Below are 25,155 nucleotides of genomic sequence, written 5' to 3' on the forward strand. Positions count from 1 at the left end.
CAGGTGGACTGGAACAGGTTTTTCTCCAGAATGTCCCTGTATTTAGCACCATCCATCTTCCCCTCTAAGCGGACCAATTTCCCCGTCCCTGCTGCTGCAAAACATCCTTATAGCATGATGCTGCCACCGCCATGTTTCACTGTGGGGACAGTGTTCTTGGGGTGATGGGAAGTGTTGGGTTGCTGCCAGACATAGCATTTACCTTTGTGGCCAAAAAGTTCAATTTTAGTCTCATCTGACCAGATCACCTTCTGCCATACAATAAGGGGGTTGTCCACATGCTTTTTGGCAAATTCAAAACGTGCCTTCTTATTTTTAACACTGACAGGTATTCACTGGCCACTCTTCCATAAAGCCCAGCTCTATGGAGTGTACGGCATATTGTGGTTCTATGGACAGACACACCAGTGTTTGCTGTAGAACTCTGCAGCTCCTTCAGGGTTACCTTTGATCTCTGTGTTGCCTCTCTGATCAATGTCCTCTTTGTTGTCTGTGAGTTTTGGTGGTCGGCCCTGTCTTGGCAGGTTTGTTGTGGTCCCGTGTTGTTTCCATTTGGCAATTATAGATTTGATGGTGCTCCGGGGGATCATCAAAGATGTAGATATTTTTTTGTAACCCAGTCCTGACTTGTATCTCTCTATAAATTTGTCCCTGACTTGTTTGGAGAGCTCCTTGGTCTTCATGATGTGATTCTTCTTGCTAAGTAGAGTTGCAGCCCATTGGGGCCTCTCAGAGAAGGTGTGTTTATACTGACACATCATGTGATACTTTGGCCCTGTTTTCACTTGGTCACTTGTAACTGTTTTGCGTGATTGGATCACGAGAACGGCTCTCGCAGCATCTGTTCGCACTTAGCCGTTAACATGCGTCTCGAGCGTGCCATTTGTGATCGCATCACCCCCCCTTGTTTTGGCTTCTTGTTTGTAACTTTATAATGACGACGCCAGAAGTTGGGGCGCCGACCAAGTACGTACACGGGAGAGGTGAGTGGAGTAGGCGGTCGTTAATGTGGACTGAGCTCGCATTCTGTTCGCACGTCCGTGACGAATGCGTTTTTATCACCAAAACCACCTCGGGAATCGGATGACAAAACGGATTTGGACTGTTTGCACTTGGTCATTTCATGCGTTTTTTATATCTGATCAGCAAAAAACGCATGAAATGACCAAGTGCAAACAGGGCCTTAGATTGAACACAAGTGGACTTCATTGAACTAATTCTGTGACTTGTGAAGGTAATGGATTGCACGAGCACTTTTTAAGGGGCTTCATAGCAAAGGGGGTGAATATATGCACATGCCAATTTCCACAGTTTTATTTCTTTAAATTATTCTTTTATATATTTTTTTTCTCATTTCACCTCACCAACTTAGATTACTTTATGCAGATCCATCTCACGAAATATTCAGATGAAAAACATTTAAATTACAGGCTTAAATCGAACAAAATAGATAAAAGCAAAGGGGGGTGAATACTTTTGCAAGGCGCTGTATATATATATATATTTTATATATATATGCATATATATATACATACATGTATATATATGTGTGTGTACAATGTGATATATATATATAATTCAAATATAAAAATACAGACATACACATAAGTATATGAGGTATATCAATATAAACACGTAGATATGAATAGATGTGTCTTATACATCAACTATTCTAAAATTGAAATAGGCTTGAATGTTAAGTGGTGGGGTGGTATAGCTGCTGTTTGAGAGGGCAAGAGTCCAAAATTGCACATGATCTGTGGCTAAAGCTGGCAGCAAAGATGAAGCGATGGCACCTCCTCCGGCTCCCAGTGTCGTGGTCATCACCTGCCAGGGACACACAAAGACTGCAGCAGTATCGTATCAGTGCACATAATGGGTAGTTCAGGTGGAGAGGAAAAAGTGAGTGTGAATACACTGTTAAATTATTTCACAGTCTAATGCAGTGGAAAAAATGCTGCATATTTCTGCGATTAATTGGAAATGAAAATATTATTCCTGTTTAGGTTGTCCAACACTGATCAGTGCTTATCTCAGTGTTTCTCAACTGGAGGGTTGCGAGCCAAAAGTGGGCTGTGGCCTCGTGGCAGGGCTGGATTAAGGATACAGAGGCAGTGTTTCTGTTACAACGCCCCCTGAAAACACTGTTAACCACACCACAAATAGGATCCACCTGCTAGTAACATTGTCACATTCATAGCCAGGTTGTACCTGTTACATTAAAATCACCAGACCCTATACATTTCTAATATACACATGCAAAAGAGGCTGAGTGAGACTTTCCCCTAATTTCTGTCCAGTTCACCGGCAAGTTGGAGATTTTTGTAATACATTTTACATCATGGCACTTTGTATTGTAATGTTTTCTCCCTGCCACCAGATGTCAGTAGCCTCCATGTATTTTTACCAGCAGTGTCAAGTCACTGGACAATCTGTCGCTGATCGAGCTCAACCTGGACAGAGCGGAGGTCTCTGCGCATTTTAGCAATGAACACTCGTCGGTATGCCTCAACTAGTCCTTCCCAATCTAACGGTTGTGTGTGTTGACTGGTCTCAGGGATGACCCAGGGACTATGTTTCCATCTTTTATTTACTGCAGAAGACAATAAAACACATGTTAACAGTCTTCTGGCCTGTCTCCCTGCACCTCTTGTTCCCCTCGTACATACAACACGGAATTGTGAGGGATTGACTCGCTGTTGATTATCTCTGAATATACATCACAATATGCAATTTACAATATATTGTGATGCAGTTCACTTGGAAACAGCAAGAAAAACAGACAGAAAAGAACGTATATTTAAAGGTCCCATATTATGCCACTTTTCCACATATAAAATAGTTCTCTAATGTGTAAAAGGCCTGTCTGTGACCTGTGTCTTTCATCAAACCATATCCCCAGTAGTTTAAAGTGCTGCACCTTCTCCAAACCCTGATGATATCATTTGAACTGAACCTCCTTCCCAATTCTTTTCCTTGTAAAAATCATTGCTTTGCTTTTATCAACTGAAAATCTCAATGCCCAGCTATTGGCCCATTTCTCTACTTTTAAAATAGCTTCTGGCATTTTTTGTAGCCCATCATCTGCAAACAAAGAACAGCCCATCCCCTGTTGCACTTGTGAAAATACTTCATTAATCATGACTGAGAATAATAATGGACTCACAATCCTCCCTTGTGGCGTTCCATTCTCCAGCCTAACACTTTCTGAGTACTCATTTCCTGCTCTAACTTGTATCTTTCATGGTGTCCAGAACACGGGAAGCATTGCAGTACAGAGAATCCAGAGATCCAAAGGTGGCATCAGCTGGTATCCAGTTGCGAACAGGCAGGAAATGGAGTGCAGGCAAAGCCCTGGTCGTGGCTGAGTCTTGACTGAGGCAGAAAGAACTGGTGGGGTCCATTGCGACAGGGCATGCAGGCATTGGCTACTTCCCGTCGACCAGGGTTGATAAGGCCCAAGGCAAGGAGCGCCAACATCTGATCCAGGAGGAAGTGCGGGCAGGCGTGGAGGAAGGACAAGCCAGCAGGATGGTGGGAATGGTGCAACAAGGAGCATGGACTAAATGGGAGAATGTTCTGCAACGGAAAATCACCTGGTCCAACATCTGGAAAGCAGACTTCCATCGCACCAGGTTTTTAGTCCAGGCTGTTTATGATGTCCTTCCAAGCCCAGCAAACCTCCACGTCTGGGGCAAAACGGAGACACCATCTTGTCCCCGCTGTTCAGGACGGGGCTCCCTGGAACACCTACTCAGCAGCTGCCCAAAAGCCCTTGGAGACGGGCGCTATCGCTGGCGCCACGACCAGGTGCTTCGGGCAGTTGCTGACAGCATCGCCTCCACCATCAACACCAGCAAAGGCCAACACAGACCACAAGCCATAACATTCCACAGAGCTGGAGAGAAGCCCAACAGACCACCACAGACAAAGTCTGGCCTCCTCACCTCCGCTAACGACTGGCAACTGGAAGTGGACCTGGGCAGACAGAGGAAGTTCCCTCCCAGGATAACATCAACCAGGCTTCGCCCAGATATGATCATTGTCTCCGATATCACCAAGCAGCTGATCATTCTGGAGCTCACTGTGCCATGGGAAGAACGCATGGATGAGGCCAATGAGAGGAAGCGTGCCAAGTACCAGGAGCTGGTGGAAGAGTGCAGGAGGAAAGGCTGGAAAACAATCTGTGAGCCTCTGAAGGTGGGCTGCTGGGGTTTCGCAAGGGCGTTCACTCTGCAGAGTGTTCACACAGCTAGGACTCGTCGGGGAGGCGAAACGGAAGGCAATCAGATCTGCAACTGAAGCCGCAGAGAAAGCCACAAGATGGCTTTGGATAAAGAGGGCAGAAACGTGGGCAAGCGCTGCTGGGACGCAGGCCGGGGATTGATCACCCTGGCCGGGTCGCCTGGGCTGAGGGGGTCTGATGTTGAAATACCCAAAACCCCCGATGATCCCGGGATACAACATCACTGATGATGTGCCCCAGCGCATCCGCAAGATGTATCTTTCACCTTTCTAACTTGTAGAACATTTTTTATCCATTGCTCCATCTTCCTTCTTACCCCCATTTTAAAAAGTTTCATTAGCAGCCCTTCTTTCCATAACATATCATATGCTTTTTCAATATGAAAAAAACTACTCTCACACTTTCTGTATTAATCTGTGCTTTTCTTATTTCATGCTCTAAGCACAGCAGCAGGGGCGGCGCTTGCGGACAGGCAAGCCAGGGAGTTGCTTGGGGCCCCGGCCCCTAGGGGGGCCCCCTAGGGCTGCCAAAATGTACACCACAGCAACGACAACAATGCGCAATTTGCAATGACATGACACCGCAGCAGCAGACCCCCCTTGTAGGACCCCGCCCCATCTGCCTTCAGCCTGCACCTGAACACGTACCGCGCGACAAGCGATACTGGTCACGTCACACTTTTGGTTACAGTTTGCAAACTTGCCAAAAACTTGCTTGTGCAGACAACACGAAGAGGAGTTATGGTGGGAAATAGCGCCGAAGTCCCGCGGACCTGCGGAAGTATCTTCGCGACTCTGTCTCTCCATGCGATGCAGGCAAACTACCTTCGCGATCGACCGGCAGATCGCGTAATTTATGACTGCCTCACGCGGGCTGGAAAGGGACACAAAGCGGGCCAGATGTGGCCCGCGGGCCGTACTTTGCCCAGGTCTGCTGTAGGGGCTAACACAGCTAACTAAGGTAACAATTAAGCCATGATGAATCCAATGAAGGCAGGCAGACTGACAGTCAAAGAATAATAATAATAGCCTAATGATAATAATCCTAATAAATTGCTTGTATGAAAAGCTATACATTTTTTATTTCATCTGACAATATTTCATTCATTCATTCATCTTCTATACCCGCTTATTCCTATTCAGGGTCACGGGGGTCTGCTGGAGCCTATCCCAGCTGTCTTAGGGCGAAGGCAGGGTGACACCCTGGACAAGTCGCCAGTTCATCGCAGGGCCACATAGAGACAAACAACCATTCACACTCACATGCACACCTACGGACAATTTAGAACGTTCAATTGACCTCACATGCATGTTTTTGGAGTGTGGGAGGAAGCCGGAGAACCCGGAGAGAACCCATGCAGACACAGGGAGAACATGCAAACTCCACACAGAAAGGTCCCAGGGCCAGGCCCCGGAATCAAACCCACGACCTTCTTGCTGTGAGGCGGCAGCGCTAACCACTGCACCACCGACTATCTGACAATATTTATTTCCACTATTTTATTTCCACCATTTAAATGTTTCATATGATATATTGTGGCATTTTTTTCTTTTGATTTGACCTGAACTATTCTATTTACTCAGGTTAACATTTTTTTTTGTATTTAAAGTTCAGATACTTTGCATTGCACTTTTGTAATAAAGAAAAGTTCATATATACATATATATATATATATATATATATATATATATATATATACATATATATATATATGTATATATATATATATATATATATATATATATATATATATATATATATATACATATATATATATATGTATATATATATATATATATATATATATATATATATATATATATATATATACATATATATACATATATATATATATATATATATATATATGTATATATACATCACAGCCAATCAGGTACCACCTTTAGTTCCTCCAAACGTGGTTCACCGGAAGGCCATGCTGCAATAAATTCCAATTGTCCTGGTGAAAAACATTAGGTCCAGATGTGGCACTACACAGTGATTGTTCAACATAGTTGGCATCTGGCTTTGTTGTTGTCGCCCACATGAAAATGTTTCCACACGGCTGACTTGACTCCTTGCTGCTGGCGTGTTGCAGTCAGTTTAGCGTGAACAGCCATAAACTGGCATCGGTGTGGTGGTGTCAGTACATATTGTACGAGTATGAGTAGAGTACAAGACCATGGATTTGGTAGCGATCCTCCATATCAGTAACGCCATCAGAGCATTCTGAACACACACACACACACACACACACACACACACACACACACACACACACCCGACACTCCTCTTCCCGGAATGAGTCAGGAGGTTAGAATCCCCGCCCCCTGTGCTCCCTGCAGCCAATTACAGCCCTGACTGGTTGTTTCCTCCCCCTCAAGTCAAACTGGTTTCGTTTCTCAGGAAATGAAAGCCAGTCAGTCAGTCAGTCAGTTAGTCAGCCAGTCAGTCAGCCAGTCAGTCAGTGAGTGTCTCTCAGAGGTGAAATGGCTCAGGCAGCAGCTCAGCTGGACCCACAAACCTTCTCTTGTTCACTCTGTCTGGATCTTCTCAAGGATCCAGTGACCACTTCCTGTGGACACAGCTACTGCAGGAAGTGTCTCCAACACCACTGGGATGCAGAGGAGGAGAGGAGAGTCTACAGCTGCCCTCAGTGTAGGAGGACCTTCACACCAAGGCCTGTCCTGGAGAAGAACACCATGTTAGCAGCTCTAGTGGAGACCCTGGAGAAGACTGGACTCCAAGATGCTCCTGCTGATCACTGCTATGCTGGAGCAGGAGATGTGGCCTGTGATGTCTGCACTGGGAGGAAACTGAAGGCCCTCAAGTCCTGTCTGGTCTGTCGGGCCTCCTACTGTGACTCTCACCTCCAGCGTCATCGTGATGTTCCTCCCTTACAGAGACACAAGCTGGTGGAACCCAGCCAGCAGCTCCAGGAGAACATCTGCCCTCGTCACGATGAGGTGATGAAGATATTCTGCCGCACTGATCAGAAGATCATCTGTGGTTTATGCTGTGTGGATGATCATAAAGGTCACGACACAGTGGCAGCAGCAACGGAGAGGACTGAGAGGCAGAGAGAGCTGGAGGAGACCAGGCAGAAGATCCAGCAGAAGATCCAGCACACAGAGGAAGACCTGAAGGTGCTTCAGAAGGAGGTGGAGTCCATCAACGGCTCTGCTGATAAAGCAGTGAAGGACAGTGAGAAGATCCTCACCCAGATGATCCGTCTGCTGGAGAAAAGACGCTCTGAGGTGCAGCAGCAGGTCAGATCCACACAGGGGGCAGCAGTGAGTGGAGTCAAAGAGCTTGAGAAGAAGCTGGAGCAGGAGATGATGGAGCTGAAGAGGAGAGACGCTGAGCTGGAGAAGATCTCACACACACTGGACCATAGCCAGTTTCTCCACAGCTTCTCCTCACTGCCAGCACTCAGTCCGTCTCCAGACTCCTCCAGCCAGGAGATCCGTCCTCTGAGATACTTTGAGGACGTGGCAGCAGCTGTGACCAAGCTGAGAGATGAAATACAACAAGTTCTGATGGAGACTCAGACAAACATCTCATGGACAGTGAGCAACGTTGATGTTCTACTGAAGGTACCAGAACCCAGGAGCAGAGAGGACTTCCTCAGATGTTCACCTCAAATCACTCTGGATCCAAACACAGTGAACAAACATCTGTTATTATCTGAGGAGAACAGAAAAGTGACATTCATGGAGGAAGTTCAGTCTTATTGTGATCATCCAGACAGATTCACTGACAGGGAGCAGGTCCTGAGTAGAGAAGGTCTGACTGGACGATGTTACTGGGAGGTGGAGTGGAGAGGGGGGGTTGGTGTAGCAGTGGCCTACAGGAACATCAGCAGAGCAGGAGGGTCAAATGGAAGTTTATTTGGATCCAATGACAAATCCTGGAGTTTATATTGTTACCCAGGTGTATATTGGTTTCGTCACAACAACATCAGGACTTACGTCTCAGGTCCTCAATCCTCCAGAGTGGGAGTGTACCTGGACCACAGAGCAGGTCTTCTGTCCTTCTACAGCGTCTCTGGAACCATGGAGCTCCTCCACAGAGTCCAGACCTCCTTCACTCAGCCACTACATGTTGGACTTCGTATTGTTGGTTTAAATTCTTCAGCTGAGTTGATGAAAGTGTGAATGAAGTCGTCAGAGAGACTCTAAGCTGAATTCTCACCTTTGATTCTTCATCTGTCTTCACGTTTGTTGCCCAGCGTCTCCGGCTGTCAATCACACGGTGGGCGGGGCCTGGACGCCACTTCCGGTTGGTGCTCCTGGTGACTGTTGTCCACCTGATGTTTGTCTCCACGGCTGCTGGCTGTTTGTGCCACGTTGTTTCTCTTCCTCTGCAGCCCATTCATCCCACAGATTAATAATGTGTCATTAGTCCACATGACAACTTTATTACTGTGGAAACACAGCTGAGGTCTGTTTCCACTCTGGACCTTTCCACCCTGACCTTTGACCTTTCAACAACTCATCCATCTGATCAACCTTCTGGCTGTTGATCCGTTTGTCAACAATCAGATGAATGCATGTAAATATTGTGAGAGAATTTTGTCTTTTGATTCTGCTTGTTGGCTCAATGTGACAATAGTCAATCAATAAGTCATGAAATATGCCATCAGTCTATATTGCACAACAATGTCAAGTCAATGATCAAGTGTTGAATTGAAGCAATAAAGCAACAAGACAATCCAGATAAAGTCTCTGCTTGTTGGCTCAATGTGACAATAGTCAATCAATAAGTCATGAAATATGCCATCAGTCTATACTGCACAACAATGTCAAGTCAATGATCAACTGTTGAATTGAAGCAATAAAGCAAAAAGAAAATCCAGATAAAGTCTCTGCTTGTTAGTAGATTTCTCTTCTGTCAAGATCTCCATGTATTCACCACAGACATTTAGAAAGTCCACACCATGAAGACAAGATCAAAGTTTCAAAAGCACATCAGTCAATGTGGGAAACAGCTGATATTTCTCTGGCATGAAGGAGGATGATGCCAAACACACGCACACACACACTCACCCTCTGACACACACACACACACACAGACACACACACACACACACACACACACACACACAGAACGGCAGATGAGTGCTGCAGTAACAGTCTGCTCCACTAGGGGGTAGCTGACTCCAGTCCTGCTGCAGCTCTGTTTCCACAGCAGCTGTTTGTTTCCTCCAGGTGTTAGTCGGGTCCCACCACAGGTGATGGAAAGTTCAGGTGACTCAACTCAACTAAACTTTATTTATAATGCACTTTAAACACAACCACAGCTGACACAAAGTGCTGTACATAAAAACATAAAAGCATAAAAACCAACAGTAAAACAATAAAAGCAATAAAACAAATACAGTCTCATGCTCACAGTTCCACGTTGTATAAATGAGGGTAAGTCATGTTAAAGGATGCTGCTGCGATTTATAGTTATTTTCCGTCAGTTGGAGTGCACCAGTCTCGTGTAAATACCGCTACTGTTGCACGTTTGTTTTATGTGAGTTTTAATTATTAATTTTAGTTTTTATTGACAATTTTCCCTTTGCGCCGATTGTGCTGTGGCAGGCTGCTATGCGGCTAGCGCAGCAGAGACAACATGGCCGACTTGCCACCTTTTTTTTTCAATATTGTTGTTTTGCTCGTTGAGGGGAACAAGAGGTGCAGAGAAAGCCAGAAGACTGTCAAATGTCCTTTATTGTCTTCTGCAGGTACGTTTCCTTCGTTGAGTGAAGGTGTTTTTGCTGTTTTGTTTTGTTTTTTCCCCACATATTCATTGCCACTTTGTCCAGTAGGTGTCACTGTTCACCCGTCCATAACAGTTTGGGAGATTGCGTTAAATAGAAGTGCTTTTTTTTTTTTTTTTTAAATCTTTTTCTCTCAGTTTTCAAGTCAGCTGTATATTGTAATATATAACAACAAATTGCACAGTTCCGTGTTGTATAAATGAGGGGGAACAAGAGGTGCAGAGAAAGCCAAAAGACTGTCAAATGTCCTTGTCTTCTGCAGTGTGGGAAATTTACTTATTTTCTGAAACTTAGTGCTAGTGGGAAAACTTTGTGGGACATTAATATCTTGAACTTACTGCTTACTATCATGCAGCCGCTGAGTATGTTATGAGAGCCACTGCCATAGCCTTACGTGTGAGAATAGAAGTCGGCGCTAGGAGGACCCCGGTCATGCCCCCGCTGGCAGAAGGAGGATAAAGGACGACACCTTTGAAGGAGGGGGCGCGCTTCTCGATCCGGAGGGAGAAGAGAACGCTCGGAGCGCTGCGCATCATTTATTCAATTGTGGCTTAATACTGAACTTTTATTAAATTGTTAACTTTGACTGTTGGCCTCGTCTCCGTCATTGCGATCAACGAATGCGGGAGGGAACCAGGGAAAGGAGGCATCTTCCCTCAACACGACCCAGAAATGAAAAGAAGTTCAGCAGTGTATGCAATTGTCAAGCAACCAGAAGATCCCACAACTCGCCTCATTCATCTGTTGCCTGGTTCCTTGAGCTTAAAAATGTTCCTTTGCTCCTTTAGCCAAAAGAGAAAGGAACTTAAAGCCACTGAAAGTTACAAAGAAACTGCAGCAACAAATTATCTCAATCAGAAGCTTCGGTGTTTCAAAGCCACACTTGGAGGGAAGATCTTGACTACAGAAAGTTATGATCAGGCAGAAAAGGCAATAGTTTGTTTCGTTCAGAAACACAGATTTAAAAATTAAATTGCCTCACTGACACGTGGCTCAAACAACATTGCCAAGGACAGTGCACTCTAGGAGTTGGATCCTGTACTAGATGGTGGCCTTCTTGGAGTTGGAGGTCGTTGCACAGGCTTCGACAGAAATATTGGATAATTGATGCCAACTCCACTGCTGCAAGAACGACAGTTACAGAATTCACAGTCTGCAGACGTTACAGAGGAAAACTTGGACAGCAGAAGATGGCAGACCTCCCTGAGGAAAGGATGTTGCCAGACAAGGCTCCTTTTACAGATGTTGGAGTGGATTATTTCGGCCCCCTGGAGGTCAAAAGAGGAAGAAGCCTTCACAAAAGGTATGGAGTGATTTTCACCTGCCTGACCAGTTGTGCTGTGCACCTGGAGGTGGCACGTAGGCTGTGTCTCAATTCAGGTTCTGCACCCTTGAGGCCAAGTGTCCTCCGTCTGAAGGAAGCGTTCTTAGACTTCCCAGCCTAGAAGGACGGACCAAACCCCGCCTCCTCGGTAACCACACGGGACGGTCTAGCCTTCGGCGTATTTCCTCGTTTTGTCACCGCCGTTCCCTCCGGCTGGCCAACCCCGGAAGTGACGTTTTTATAGCATCAAGCTAACCATTGGTTCGCCATCTAACGATGCTGTTGGATGATCAAATAAATAAAATCCTACGTTAAAAACTGGATACTTTCTGTGAAACTTCAATATTTAGGTTTATATGTCGTGTCTTAACCAGTACATGCTGCTAATTTCAGCTGACTTCCCAGGATCCCACGATGCTTTGCAGCAGCACGCAAAGCATCATGGGATACCCAAGTGCGCGAAGGATAGTAGCGGTGTATCCTTGGAATCGGCCAAAAGTAGTGCGTATTTCCGAGGGCACATTTTCAGCGTCCTAAGCACCCTCGGGAATTGGTCAAGGTGGCATTTGGGAGCGTTTCATTCATTCAGTAAAAGGCAAACTCTCTTCTCAATAAGTGGACAAAACACAAATCGTGTTCCAACCTGCATCTCCACTCTTCTGTTTGGCTTTTGTTTTCTCATGGTTTCAAGTTACACTTTTAAAACCAAAGTCTGCCAAATGAAACTGACTATCATGCCCTCAAATCAGTCAACCAGCGTGTCTAGGACAAGTCATCACCCCACACACCTAGAAAATGCAGGCTGCGGCTGATAAACCAGTCAGTCAAAGTAAAGTTTCATTAATTCTTGATTTATACTTTTGGCAGTGCCAGTTGAGTAAGCTCTGTTTACAGATATCTGTTAGTTTGGGTGTGTCACTTTGAAAGAATAAAAGCGGGTGTCTTTACTTGGAAGTTGTGCGCAGAAATCTCACAACCTTTTCCAAGATTGCAAGGCTGCAAGACGGAGAGAAAGTAAGTTTCATTCCATTAGTTTATTATCTTACTTTTTTAAAAAAGTGTTGCGTTCATCTGCATGTGACACATTTCTGACGTTTTTAAGTATGCTATGTCTATGGATTTTAAGATATTAAACTCTATACATAATTTATTTGTGGTTTCATGATTGATTTATTATTCTAATAACTTATTTCTGTAGTTTATTCTAAGGTTGTAATAATACAATCTAGAGCAGGGGTCGGCAACCTTTTGTTTACGTTTCTGAGTAAATGCACATATTTTTGGAGATGGCTTTGTGTAATCTCTCTTTTTTTTCATTCATACATTTAGCAAGGGTCCTGCCCTCACCCTTCCCTCATCTTGCACCACCATGTTTGTGAGGCAGCCCGGTGAGGACAATCCAGTCTGACTGAGGTGATTGCAACCATTCCCAGCTGTCAATGAGCCATGGTGGATGGACCAAGCAAGCCATTGGTACTCACACTGACAAATATAGTCAACTTTGAGGAACAAATTCATCTCACTTGCACGTCTTTCGTAGTTGTGAAGAGCCCACAGAGCCAGGGGGAGACTGCACAAACCTCACGCAGAAAGGCCCCCACATCCCAGGGATCAAATACACAAGCCAGTCTAAACAGCTGCATAGAAACTGAGAGAAAATAAATATATGTTAAGAGGGTTGAGTGTCTTGAATTGTGTCATGTGAGAACCAATCAACTTGTACTTGTTCAACGCTAAATCACATCCAAAGACGTCTCAAAGTGCTTTGTACAATCAGAGAAAAGGGAACAACTGGGCCCCCAGAGCAAGCAAAGTGCGACAGAGGCCAGGAAAAACTCCCCTGTGGGAAGAAACTTAGAGCAGATCCAGACTCCAGAGGGCCGTCATCTGCCTATGACCAATATTAAACAAAGATGTGTTTCTTTTATGGGAGTTACATTTTGGAATGGGCTCAGTGATGATTTGAAAATGTCGATTTTTTTTTTTTTTTTTTTTTAATATTAAAGGTCAAAATATTTCATGATCATAAGGATAAGCAATTGACTTGGGAATAATTGAAGAGGAATAATACAAAGCATATTTTGTTTTGTTGTTTGTCTTTTTCTTGTTGTCTCTGTATTACTAATATTCTGGGTAATATTATGGACTCTACAGATTGGGCAAAAATAAGTCTCGGCTACTGGCAACCTACTTCCTTTTTTGGTTTACAGAGTTGTTTTATTTTTGTTGTGAGCATATATGTTGTGCAAATTCATCATGTTGTTGACCAGGTTACATTTCATAAACGTACTATAAAACACTTATTTATCATCGGCATTTTTTCATAACATGTTAATATCTTGTTTCTCCGTTTTATTCCATCTTTATTTGCACTTCTTTTCATTCAATATTTTTACTTCTCTTTGCACTATTTTTTGTTGCTGTAATGATGCAAATTTCCCCGATGTAGGATTAATAAAGGCGCTCTATTCTATTCTATTCTATTCTATTCTACTTTTGTCCGTGGAGTGCATTTCAATCCTCTGCCCTTATTTCTTTATTCAGAGACACAATGGCAACACCGTCCCCTCTTTCCAAGGCCAACACAGCCTTCGCTCTGGACTTGTTGACAAAGCTGAGTGACGAGGACAAGACCAAGAATGTCTTCTTCTCCCCCTTCAGCATCTCGTCGGCCCTGACGATGGCGCTGCTGGGGGCCCGAGGCAACACGGCTCAACAGATGTCAGAGGTAACCCAGTCGCACACACTTGGGCTCAAGACAAGTTGTCTTTGGGTGAAGTTAGTGACTTGGTGAGTTGGTTAAGGACATGTGCCCTCAGCAATATACTGGCCTGCACAATCTCCATGCGGCACATCACCCGTTTTTATGCACCACACACCAAAAAAGGTGAGATAGATAGATTGATATATAGTGTATGCACTGTATATCTGCTGTATATCGAGCACTCAGGGGTTTCCCTTGACAACATTGTGGCAAAAGTTGGAAGCATCAGCAATGTCATTGAAATGCATTGATTCTGTGTTGTTTCTGGACTTTTCCTCCACTAACTTCGTACAGACACAAGTTTTCAAGTCTTTGTGGTTTGCATGTGTGTGTGTGTGTGTGTGTGTCAGACTTCAAAGGTCTAGTGTGTAAAATTGTGTCATCTAATTTGCATAATTGACCATTTGTACTTGATCACAATGGATGCTGTAGGGGAGGAAAAACGTGGGAGAGAGTTAAAAACACCTTAAATAAATATATATTTTTTAATTATATTAAATATATTTACTATAATCTATCCAATATTATTTTCATGAACATAGTATTGTTTTATATGATTGACATTTTCTGGAATTGTGTCTAAAAATGGTTGAGTTGTGTTTCAAAGCGCAGTATGGTAGATTAGTGAAGAGGTTTGGCTCGTCGGAGCCTCACGGCTGCTTTTGAGTGTCGCATATCTTTAGCTCTTAGTTTTAGCCACCTTATTTCAGATAATTGTTGTATGTGTGAGTAAAATGCAGTGATTGCCCAAGACTGCCGCGTAAGGCACGGCTTGACTCGCAACTCGTGACTACTTTGGGGCAGGGAGGAGCTCGTGGCAGCACCCGCTGCTCGCTGACAACAGCTGAGGAACAATACGTGCTTTCATGTCGGTCTCCAAAATACCAGGAAAGTCTCCAATAACACAAGGAAAAGTCAACAGATTTTTGACAAATTTGACAAAAAACAAAAAAAAGTCGCCATGGGGAGTTGGAAAGTCACCAGATTGAATGAGAAAGTCGGCAAGTTGACAACACTGCTCTGTATCAACTCTGGGCATTTTGGGGCAATGAGGGGAGCCAATAGGAGACGTGAGTGGATGTACTTGTGCCGACTTGCTCAGCCCCATTATGTTTGTTTGTGAAGCAGAAACGATATTGCAACATCAAGTGGACATGTTTAGAACAGCAGATTCTTTCATAGAAAAATTGCGGTTTTTATACTTTGCAAAATCATCTTGCAGGCCGGAAAAACCCTGGTCTGTATAAGTCTTTGTAACTCTCTTGGGGGCCCCTGCAACATCTCCCTCTGTACCTCAAGCCATCTTTGGTGGACATATGACCCTGACACAAAGACACACAGATTCTGCAAAAGAGAAAATAAGCAATCAGCCTACAGGGATGCATTTCACACCATCCACTAATACTAAATTTAAACAATGCGTGGTGGTTTTTGTCAAGACCGTGCTTCTGCAAAATCTGCGCTGTGCTGCCTCAAAGGCAAGGAAGCTCTCACATACTCACCCCCTGTAATAGTACCTTATTTCAGAGGACATCTGTTCTTTTTTTACTTAGGTATTTAGTCTCATCAACCAAAATGCTGAAAGCTTCACTTTGGGCAACTTCACGAGTTATTGAAGTGCAAACCATTTCTAGGACACAATCAATTATTTCATTTTGTGTGCCATGCCCAAGATATGTTGCATTTATTTGGCTTGTAATTTTTCTTTTGACAGTGGGATTGTGTTTGGCTAGCAGTTCCATAATAGAGAGAAAATTTCCTTTATCCTCACCTTCTGATTCTGTATGTACTCTCTGTGCTATGTTCTGCATAGCTGTGAGGAGCAGGGTTTCTCCAGCAATTTTAATGTACTCTCTATTTTCCTTCACTAATTTATTATATTTTGCATTGAAGGAGGCTGAAAGAGAGGATGTGCTTGCAGGGCACTTTTCATTCTCTGCCCATGTAAACATTGCATTAGTATGTGCTTCAGGTTTGGCATGGCCTAAAAGTCCCCCATCTTTGAATGGGTAATGGAATGGTAATGTAAATACTGTATCACCTGAGGAGGGGAGACTGAAGTGCCGGCAGGCATAACAGTAGGCAGAGTCTTTACTCTGAGAGTATTCCAGCCATTTATGTGTGTTGTACCAGTCTTTTGACAAGCCAAGCAGAAGATGGCAGACCTCCCTGAGGAAAGGATGTTGCCAGACAAGGCTCCTTTTACAGATGTTGGAGTGGATTATTTCGGCCCCCTGGAGGTCAAAAGAGGAAGAAGCCTTCACAAAAGGTATGGAGTGATTTTCACCTGCCTGACCAGTTGTGCTGTGCACCTGGAGGTGGCACGTAGGCTGTGTCTCAATTCAGGTTCTGCACCCTTGAGGCCGAGTGTCCTCCGTCTGAAGGAAGCGTTCTTAGACTTCCCAGCCTAGAAGGACGGACCAAACCCCGCCTCCTCGGTAACCACACGGGACGGTCTAGCCTTCGGCGTATGTCCTCGTTTTGTCACCGCCGTTCCCTCCGGCTGGCCAACCCCTGTGTCAACTTTGAGGTCCGATAATGGCGCCAATTTCGCTGGAGCCAACAAAGAGTTGAAACAAAATCTTGCGGAGTTGAATAATGAAAAAATCCAAGGTGTTTTAATTCAAGATGGGATTAAATGGAGTTTTAATACACCAACAGCCTCACATCAAGGTGGCATTTGGGAGCGTTTCATTCATTCAGTAAAAGGCAAACTCTCTTCTCAATAAGTGGACAAAACACAAATCGTGTTCCAACCTGCATCTCCACTCTTCTGTTTGGCTTTTGTTTTCTCATGGTTTCAAGTTACACTTTTAAAACCAAAGTCTGCCAAATGAAACTGACTATCATGCCCTCAAATCAGTCAACCAGCGTGTCTAGGACAAGTCATCACCCCACACACCTAGAAAATGCAGGCTGCGGCTGATAAACCAGTCAGTCAAAGTAAAGTTTCATTAATTCTTGATTTATACTTTTGGCAGTGCCAGTTGAGTAAGCTCTGTTTACAGATATCTGTTAGTTTGGGTGTGTCACTTTGAAAGAATAAAAGCGGGTGTCTTTACTTGGAAGTTGTGCGCAGAAATCTCACAACCTTTTCCAAGATTGCAAGGCTGCAAGACGGAGAGAAAGTAAGTTTCATTCCATTAGTTTATTATCTTACTTTTTTAAGATTTAAGATTTTTGCAAACTCCATGCCAAACTTCCAGAGGTAACACAAAACCAACCTGGGGCACAAGCGATGAACTTAAGATGGAAGCTATTCCGATAAACTGGACCATGACCATGGAGGAGGAGGCTTGGCGTTTCATTTGAATATGGAATAAAACAAAAATGCAACACTCTCACGTCCTGTTAACTAAAGGTTAAGTGCACCTGGCCAGTTCTCAGTTCAATGTGCTGGTACAGGAAACACTGATCCTGCCAAGTGCTACTTGGAGCTTGGGTCGACACAGGTGTAACATGATAGCAATTTGTGTGCAAGTCCTGAACGTTGCATGACAGCTTGCTTGTAAACCAACAATTTTCAAGGAAAATTCATGGAGAAACGAGGTCCTCATGCTTAGACAGCAACCTAGCTAAAGTTTGATCAGTCAATTGACAGTTTTAATGCATTTCTGTAACAGTTGCCTTCTCTCTTCACAGGGGTTAAAAGCTAAAGATAGTCCAGATGATGTTAGCGCTGGCTTTAAGAAACTACTGAGTGAGCTGAACAAGCCAGGGGCTCCGTATGCTCTCAGTGTTGCCAACCGACTGTACGGGGAGCAGTCTTTCCATTTCCTCAAGGTGTGTGTGGCATAAGCACGCATACAAGTGTGTGAATATATATATATATGTATATATATACATATATATATATATATATATATATATATATATATATATATATATATATATATATATGTATACATATATATGTATATATATATATACATATATATATATATATATATATATATATATATATATATGTATATATATATATATATATATATATGTGTGTGTGTGTGTGTATATACAGCAAGTACTACGGTGAGCTGGAGTCTGTGAATTTCAAGAGCGAATTCGAAGCAGCAAGACTGAACATCAACAACTGGGTGGAGGAACAAACTCAAGGTGTTTTTTTTCTAGAAATGTATCAAATGTTTTCCTTAATTTGTGAAACATCACAACTCATCCATGTCCATGCTATCTTTCAGGAAAAATAAAGGATTTGCTGGCTAATGGTGTGTTGGATAGCACGACCAAGCTGGTGCTGGTTAATGCCCTTTACTTCAAAGGCACCTGGGAGAAGATATTTAAGGAGAGCAACACTTGCGAGGCCAAGTTCAGAATCAACAAGGTACCACCGATCAGTGAAGTGACATCTGCATATATATATAGGGAAAGGTGGTGGACAAATTCCAGTTTTCAATCTCAGGAATGGCTATCCCATCCATCACGGAGCAAACTGTCAAGAGCTTGGGGAAGCTCTTTGACGCTACCTTGAAAGACTCTGCTGCCATCCAGAAGTCTACCGAAGAGCTAGGAGGGTGGCTCACAAAGGTGGACAAGTCCGGCCTGCCTGGCAGATTCAAAGCTTGGATCTACCAGCATTCCATCTTGCCCAGAGTCTTGTGGCCTCTCCTTGTGTATCCAGTCCCAATAACAACGGTGGAATCGCTTGAAAGGAAGATCAGCAGCTTTCTGCGGAGATGGCTGGGTCTCCCTCGCAGCCTCAACAGCGCTGCCCTGTATGGGTCAAGCAACACCTTGCAGCTACCATTCAGTGGGCTTACTAAAGAATTTAAGGTGGCACTTACAAGAGAAGCCCTACAGTACAGGGATTCCAAAGACTGCAAGGTCTCATCAGCTGGGATCGAAGTGAGGACAGGAAGGAAGTAGAAGGCAGCCAAGGCAGTGGAGGTGGAGTCCTGCCTAAGGCAAAAGGCACTGGTGGGGGTCGTGGCGATCGGAAGAGCAGGCTTGGGATACTTTCCAAAGACCCAAGTCAGCCAGGCCCTGGGCAGAGACAGACACCAGCTACTCAAGGAAGAGGTCCGAGCAGGCCTGGAAGAAGAGCGAGTGGGCAGAGCAGTGGGACTCCGGCAGCAGGGAGAATGGACTAGGTGGGAGGGCACGTTGCAGCGTAAAGTCACCTGGTCTAACATCATGCACGCAGACTTCCACTGCGTCCGGTTCCTGGTGCAGGCAGTGTACGATGCCCTCCCTAGCCCAGCAAACCTCCATGTGTGGGGAAAGAGTGAGACACCTTCATGCCCCCTTTGCTCTGGAAGAGGCTCCTTAGAACATCTCCTCAGCAGCTGCCCAAAGGCCCTGGCCGATGGTCGCTACCGTTGGCGTCATGATCAGGTGCTCAAGGCAGTGGCTGAGACTATAGCCTCAGCCATCAGCAGCTGCAACAACATCGCGCTCCGAAGAAGGCAATCCCCTTCATCAAAGCAGGAGAGAGACCCCGGGCAGGTCCACCGAAAACAACAGGCCTCCTCCACACAGCTTCTGATTGGCACCTGCTCGTCGACCTGGGAAAACAGCTGAGGTTCCCCAAGCACATAGCTGCAACATCGCTCCGGCCAGACATGATCATCACCTCTGAGGCTTCGAAACGCCTGATCATGCTGGAGCTTACAGTTCCCTGGGAAGAAAGGATCGAAGAAGCCAACGAGAGGAAACAATCTAAGTACCAGGAACTAGTGGAGGAGTGCCGGGGCAGGGGCTGGAGGACATTCTATGAGCCCATAGAGGTTGGCTGCAGAGGCTTTGCAGGACGCTATCTCTGCAAAGCACTCAGCCGTTTGGGTGTTTCAGGGGCGGCCAAGAAGAGAGCCATCCAGTCCGCAAGTGAAGCTGCAGAGAAAGCCACAAGGTGGTTGTGGCTGAAAAGGGCAGACCCGTGGGTTGCTACTGGGACGCAAGTCGGGACTTGATCACCCAGGCTGGGTCGCCTGGTGGGAGGGTATCTGATGTTGCAAGACCCGAAATACCCGATGAGCCCAGGAATCACATCACTGATGATACGGTCCCAGTGCATCCATGAGATGTTTCTTTAAAGATGTATATATATATATATATATATATATATATATATATATATATATATATATATGTATATGTATATATATTGTCATAACCCGGCTCACAATATGTATATATATATATATGTGTGTGTGTGTGTGTGTGTGTGTGTGTGTGTGTGTGTGTGTGTGTGTGTATAAAAAGAGAGAGAAGAGAGAGATAGTTATTTTTTTTCATTTCTTGATGAACTGGCAGCGGATAGGTGATCGGCCCAGACGAGCTAAAGGCAATCAGATGGACCAGTGACAGGTGTGTCAAGGGAGCAGGGGTAGTCCCTCCCAGGCCAGCTGCCAGACAGGGGAGACAGAAGACAACATGAAGGGTGGAGGGGAAATAGGAAAAACAACTGCAGATCCCAACCGATACCCTTCAAACGCTGCAGTTTAAACCCTACGATAAACATCACTGCAAAAGGTGATTTCACATAGTTCCTTCATGTTAACATATTTTTGTATTTCCTCCTTGGAGAATGACAAGAAGCTGGTGAAGATGATGTTCCAGGAGGATAAATTTCCCTTCACCTTCATTCCTCAAGTCAACTGCCAGGTCCTAACAATTTCTTGCTATTTATGAGCCGCCAGAAATACCGATTTCTGATCAGAAAAAAAAGGAATTACAACAATCATGCTTGAAATGCTCCCTTGAACAGATCCTGGAGTTGCCTTACAAAGGAAAAGATCTCAGCATGTTCATCTTTTTACCTCAAGAAGTAGCGGACGGTACTACAGGCCTAGAGAAGGTGGGACAGAAGCTTCGACATACATTTGAAAAAATAAAATAAAATAATGAGACATTCAGAAAAGTGATAAAGTCATTCAAATATTCAAATCAACCACCAGCTGGAGAAGGAGCTGACCTATGAGAACTTCGTGGAGTGGACTCAACCGACCAGGATGGACGTTGTCGAGGTCCAGGTGAAGATGCCAAGGTTCAAGATGGAGGAGGAGTACGGACTGAAAGACGTCCTGGTCAGCATGGGGATGGTCGATGCCTTCAGTGCCTCACTGAGCGACTTCACTGGTAGGACACTTGACTTGTTCCAAACTTGAAACAAATCTTATTCTTACTTGTATGAATGTGATTTTTATTTTTGTTCTATATCAGTGGTGTTTGACTGGTGGGCCCACAATGGGTTCTAAAATGTGACAGGGGGGCTGGAGCAGGAGCAGATGGATGGAGTGTTTTGGTGACCCACCTCAAATATATCATGAGATATGTAGAAAACATAAAAGGTGGGACAGAAGCTTCGACACACATTTAAAAAAATAAAAAAATAAAAAAATAAAAACAATAATGACACAATTTCAATTGACATTTTCAATGTCAATTGAAAATTAACCAGAACAAAGTTACAACAAAATCAGTGTCTTTGAAGCCCCACGGTATTTAGCTCTTTATTGAAATGACTCTGAAAACACTGAAAAACAGATGAAATACAGCTTTTATTTGATGACTTATACGATATATATACATATATATATATATATATATATATATATATATATATATATATATGTATATATATATATATATATATATATATGTATATATATATATATATATATATATATATATATATATATATATATATATGAATACATGTAGAGAGAGAGAGAGAGTGCGAGAGAGAGAGAGAGATGTGTGTGTATCTACACATATACTGTAGATATATAAAGAGGAAAAGGCCAAGTGAGGAGAAATAAGAACCCACAACTTGTATGAAAAAATAAGCACCTGTGGCAACCAGAAAACTAGGTCCGACAAGGCCACCCCAGGAATTGCACCTGGAGAATTAAGTTGACCTCTGCTAGATTAATTACAAAACAAAGGGAGGCACACAAGTTTATTTATTTTTTTACCAACGAAGCTTAGAGACGTGGTTCCATGCAACAACAAAAAAAATCTTTATTACAGCACTCAAATCATTTCACGATAAAATATACCATAGGGGAACAAGGGAGGGAAGAATATTCAACATAAAACCAATTAACAGACAATCACATCAATTTGACAATAACAACAGCAACAATAAACATGACAACCATAAGCAAAAAAAAAAATAAAAAATGAAATAAAGTAAATCCCTCAATCCCACAGTTCAGAATAAAAGAGAAACTAAACCTGGCTAACACGGGTGCCTCTGAGAGGTAGCTATGCCCAAACGACCCAACGTGGACAGCGGCTGCAGCGCCCGAGCGTGCCACAGCAGGAGGAAGCGGAGGGGGCAGCACAGTCACACCGATCCCAGCGTCCACCACAAAGCCTTCCATGTAGTTGGACCGTATGCGAGGTTTCGGAGCGATTTCAGCCTCGCAAAGCAGCACCCCTGCCGGCCCTATAATGCCACACAACGTTTAACAAATAATACCAGGAGTCCTACTACTAACTTTATATCAAAGCACAGTCACTCCATAATGACATGGTTGTTTTTTTGGTCAGACCATTTAAGTGAATTTGGATCGTTGTGTGTCGCAGCACAGTGGTTGAGACTCACTGGTTTAGATTATAATGCAACACATTTGTCAAATATATCTCCCTTTTTGCCTCCTCTCTGACAGGCATGTCTCCAGTCCACGGCCTGTTTATTTCAAATGTGGTCCACAAGGCAATTGTCGAGGTCAATGAGAAGGGAACAGAAGCTGCTGCTGCAACTGGTGTGATCATCAAACAACAGATGTACATACCTCCAAAAAAGTTCACTGCAGACCACCCCTTCCTGTTGTTCATTCAACACAACCCCTCCAGGAGCATTCTCTTTGCTGGCAGATGCTGCAACCCAGAGTGAGATCTGCAGCTCTGTGGGTGATTTTAATCTGTACGCTACGCCTCTTTCAGCATTGTTTTTTTTTGTTTGTTTGTTTGTTTTTTCCTTAGCGGCAGCCGGTCATTTTTTTCGCGAAATAAATACGAAACGATAGAACAAATAAAAAAAATGCTTTGAAGGCTTGTGAACGAGCCGAGGACGTGCAGACAACGCAGCGTTTGTTTACAACACAGGCAGAAGTACAGCTTCTTCTTCTTCCACTACTCTTTCCAGAAAATGAGCAACTCCGCGCATGCCCAAATGATTCATTCTGAATAAACACTTTTCTGGCAAACAACAATAAAGACATGAATTGCCCTGATTGAAAACTCATTTACTGATGCTTGACTCAATAAACTCAGTGTGTGTGCGCGTGTGTTTGTGTATATATGTATACTTTATTAGCTTAATAATAAGTGATAGGGCTTGCTGTCTTAGTCTAATAATTTTAATCAACGTTGGATAACATTGTACTCATGGGCGTGGTAGTGGGGGGGAAAATGGACCTGAGTACCCAGGGCCCCAGCAGGGAGAGGGGCCCATGAAAATCCAGAATTTCTTTTTGTGTGTGTGTGTGTGAGGTTTTTGTTTCAAATGAATTGGGCCCTTCAATTAATTGGTGTTATAAATTATTTCAAATGTATTGATAACATCAACTGAGAGAATGAACAGTCCTCCAACCATTTTGGACATTCTGGGACCGTCGACAGCATCAGTGAGCCCAGATTGAATGACTACTTGAGTGCGAGACATCATGCTGCCCAAAAAACACAAGTTGGGGTGCCAAAAGAGGAAAGAAGAGTTGTTGGTATATATATATATGTATATATATATATATATGTATATATATATATATATATATATATATATATATATATATATATATATATATATATACATATATATATATATATATATATATATATATATATGTATATGTATATATATATATATATATACATATATATATATATATATATATATATATATATATTAGAGCTGTCAGTCGATTAAAAAAAAATTTATCCGATTAATCGCATGGTTTTCCATAGTTAACTCACGATTAATCGCAATTCTTTTCCCATTTTTTTTTAAATAATCATATCAACATGGGAGTAGGCAAATACTTGCTTTCTGCAAATGCAGCATGTTTATTCGTGTTGGAGCAATGACAAGTACTACTAACAAAACAAAAGATGCACAGGTTTGTGTCATTCAGTTGTGTGTGTGTGTGTGTGTGTATTTGTTTAATCTCTCTCGCACTCTGATACAATGTACTGACAAATATAACATACAAATATGAAATTAGTTTATTTTGAAAATTCACCGGATTTTCTTGTTTGTTTTTTGTTTTTTTGAGCGACTTCCTCCACAATTGACGAGGATCGCTCGCGGCTCGCGCACAAAATAGAGCAGGCGCCGAAACGACAACTGCATGGCGCGAGCCGCACGCCTGTTCGCGTCTAGTGTGAACCACCACATTGATTAACGTGGGCGCTGAATGGAAGCCCTCGGCACTTCGCTTCCACGTCCAGTGAACTGACGTTAAATGCATGGCACGATCCGCGAGGGAAGCCACACGCCTGTTCGCGCCTGGTTTGAACTACATTGATTAACATGGTAGCCGAATGGAAGCGCTCGTTACAGTAAATGCATATCACTTTTGTCCTCTCAAGACTGCCATCTGGCACTGCGGTCAAGCCAGCCAACAGTTCGGCAAAAGCGTTCGAGCGAGCAGACACTCGCTTTCTGCTTATAATAATAATAATAAACTTTTATTTGTACAGCGCTAAATCACAACCATAGGCGTCTCAAAGCGCTTTATACAATCAGAGAGAACCAACCGGGCCCCCGGAGCAAGCAAGATGCGACAGTGGCTGGGAAAAACTCCCCTGTGGGAAGAAACCTAGGGCAGAACCAGACTCCAGAGGGCCATCATCTGCCTATGAGTAGTTGGGGTGAAGTAGAAAGATAGAGGAGAGACAGAGAAAGAGAGAAAGGAGCAGAGTGAGCCAGGGTGGCAGACAGGACAGAGTGAAAAACAGATACACCAACCAGGCAAAACGGATATAAACACAAAGAATAGGAAATAATTCAAGGCTGCTGTCCATGTGAAGTGTAAGTGTCCATGCTTTGGAAGGCAAGAGCCTAGCTCGATGGACAATCTGCTGATAGGACA

At 43.7% G+C, this 25,155-nt stretch overlaps 1 protein-coding gene, 2 long non-coding RNA genes and 1 pseudogene across 3 annotated transcripts in view; 3 read left to right on the forward strand and 1 right to left on the reverse strand.

Moving 5' to 3' along the window:
• The window catches only part of LOC142892576 (uncharacterized), a 77,902-nt gene that overhangs the window by 3,264 nt on the left and 49,483 nt on the right, over nucleotides 1-25,155 (forward strand). The gene's annotated exons all lie outside the window — the stretch shown is intronic.
• LOC142892581 (uncharacterized) lies at nucleotides 5,093-5,794 on the reverse strand. The gene is made up of 2 exons (XR_012927462.1): nucleotides 5,719-5,794; nucleotides 5,093-5,334 (listed from the first exon to the last, which is right to left on the reverse strand). It is a non-coding gene; the product is annotated as an uncharacterized LOC142892581 (long non-coding RNA).
• Nucleotides 6,429-8,969, forward strand: LOC142892584 (tripartite motif-containing protein 16-like). Its single transcript, XM_076032788.1, has 2 exons — nucleotides 6,429-6,437; nucleotides 6,805-8,969. The coding sequence occupies exons 1-2, from the start codon at nucleotides 6,429-6,431 to the stop codon at nucleotides 8,401-8,403; spliced, it is 1,608 nt and encodes a 535-aa protein (XP_075888903.1). The 3' UTR covers nucleotides 8,404-8,969.
• On the forward strand, nucleotides 12,201-23,309 carry LOC142892573 (leukocyte elastase inhibitor-like; annotated as a pseudogene).

The sequence above is a fragment of the Nelusetta ayraudi genome, unplaced genomic scaffold (genome assembly GCF_046127955.1).
Source record: "Nelusetta ayraudi isolate G7.1 ecotype Tasmania unplaced genomic scaffold, CSIRO-AGI_Nayr_v1 ptg000037l, whole genome shotgun sequence".
NCBI lineage: Eukaryota > Metazoa > Chordata > Actinopteri > Tetraodontiformes > Monacanthidae > Nelusetta > Nelusetta ayraudi.